Genomic DNA, 1,796 nt, shown 5'->3' with positions numbered 1-1,796 from the left:
AAACGCGCAGCACAATCTGTGCTGATCAATAATTAGCGCGGAACAGAATCACTTGTCAGTCATTACTCAAGTACTAGAGCAATGGAATCAATTGTCGATCATTATTCCAGTACTAGAGCTATGGAATTGTTGTGTGCGTATTATCGATTGGTGCAATCTTAAGATTGCGCTGCCTGTTTTAGCGATCGTATTATAATTGTATCATTCTTGTGAGCTCTTCACTTTAATATGTTTTTTTAAATTTAATTTTAATTTAAATTTTCATATTTTTTACATTTTTGAAAAAATATATGTGAATGTTCCTTGATGTGAGTAAAAGAATAAAGATGGAAGTGAATTGAAAAAAAAATTATTTAAAAAATTTAACGCAAACTTCAGATTGCCGTGCATTTAATTGTACGATCGTTAAAACCTGCAGCGCAATCTAAGATTGTGCCGATCAGTACTTAGCGCAGAACAGAATCACTTGCCGGTCATTACTAAAGTACTCGACCAATGGAATCACTTGTCAGTTATTACTCAAGTACTTCAGCAATCGAAAAACTTGTCAACCCACACAAGACAAATTGAAGAACAGAACTAAGACATCAGATCCACCAGAACACTCTCAGGACTAGCTGCGGCACCCCCTATGACTACATCAATTTCAGAGTCTATCGGCAAAAGCTGTTGCTGCTGCTGCTGCTGCTGTTGGCTGAGCAGCTGTCCCTGAGCCTTCAGGCTCAAACCCCGCTTGAGTTCAAAGATGAAGGAACCTCTGCCCGCTGAATGGCCAATCACTACGACCACGTGATCGCTGTCTTTGTGAGCTACGATCACCATGGAGTGGTTGCGTACGCTTGTCCCGATGAAAGTGTGGCCAATGCCCTGAAGACAAAAAGTAAGAGAATAAAATGGATGACGAATGATGATAAAATAGAAAGGGTAAAAGGCACTGTACCTAGTGAAAGATACTTTAAATGTGACCACTGATACTAGTAGTAGTAGGTTTTTTTGTTGTTGTTGTTGTTTTTTGGGGGGTGGTGTTGTTATTTTTGGTTGGGGGTTGCTGTTTTGTTGTTGTTTGTTGTTGTTTTATTATTATTGTTGTTATTGTTATTATTGTTGTTTAGTTTGTTTGTTTGCTCGTTGTTTTATAAGGGGTGGGGGGGGGTTAAGATAAGAATTTTTACAGGCCCTTACCCTATGAGAAAGAGATCAAAGAAAGAATTAATCTATTTTAACAATCAGCCGCACTAAGTTAGAATACATGTCTCAAAATAAATTTAATACGAGTAAGTATAAGACGAGTTATTTTAAAAAAGATACAAATGTATGGCATCATCGCCATGACAACACTGACTTGTATACAGATGAAGATGTCGTCACCGATGTGTAGTTTGGTCAGGGTCTTGGCGGGGTCCAGTAGACAGTTGACTAGTGCCAGGCCCTCGGACTGGGATGTCTGGAAAGAATGGAAGAGGGTAGGGGGTGGGGGGGGTTGAAGATGAGTTATTAGTGAGTGTTCCGGTGTTTTGTGGTTTTTACTAAAGTTTGTGTGTGTTTGTCCGTGTGTGTGTATGTGTATGTGTTTGTGTGTTTGTGTGTGTGTGCGTGTGTGTGTGTGTGTGTGTGTGTGTGTGTGTGTGTTTGTGTGTGTGTGTGCACGTACGTTTGTGTGTTTAAGGGGGAGAGGGGGTGTAAGGAAGGGAGTAGGTGTTTTGAAGTGTGCACATGTCAATGAGGGGTGTTGGAGAGTGAGCGGGCAAGCAATCGAGAGAGAGAGAGAGAGAGAGAGAGAGAGAGAGAGAGAGAGA

The 1,796-nt window shown here is 40.6% G+C and overlaps 1 protein-coding gene across 2 annotated transcripts in view; it reads right to left on the bottom strand.

Moving 5' to 3' along the window:
- Window positions 1–304: 304 nt before the first annotated feature.
- Window positions 305–1,796, bottom strand: part of LOC101864488 — a 10,095-nt gene continuing 8,603 nt past the window's right edge. For both annotated transcript variants that reach the window (XM_005110500.2, XM_005110499.2), the window contains exons 3-4: window positions 1,343–1,444; window positions 305–867 (exon numbers count right to left, since the gene is read on the bottom strand). In XM_005110500.2, the coding sequence (XP_005110557.1) occupies window positions 580–867; window positions 1,343–1,444 (390 nt within the window). In that variant the 3' untranslated portion in view covers window positions 305–579. The remainder of the gene's footprint in view (window positions 868–1,342; window positions 1,445–1,796) is intronic.

This window comes from Aplysia californica, unplaced genomic scaffold, assembly GCF_000002075.1.
Source record: "Aplysia californica isolate F4 #8 unplaced genomic scaffold, AplCal3.0 scaffold00900, whole genome shotgun sequence".
NCBI lineage: Eukaryota > Metazoa > Mollusca > Gastropoda > Aplysiida > Aplysiidae > Aplysia > Aplysia californica.
This window is presented reverse-complemented; position numbering and strand designations above follow the sequence as displayed.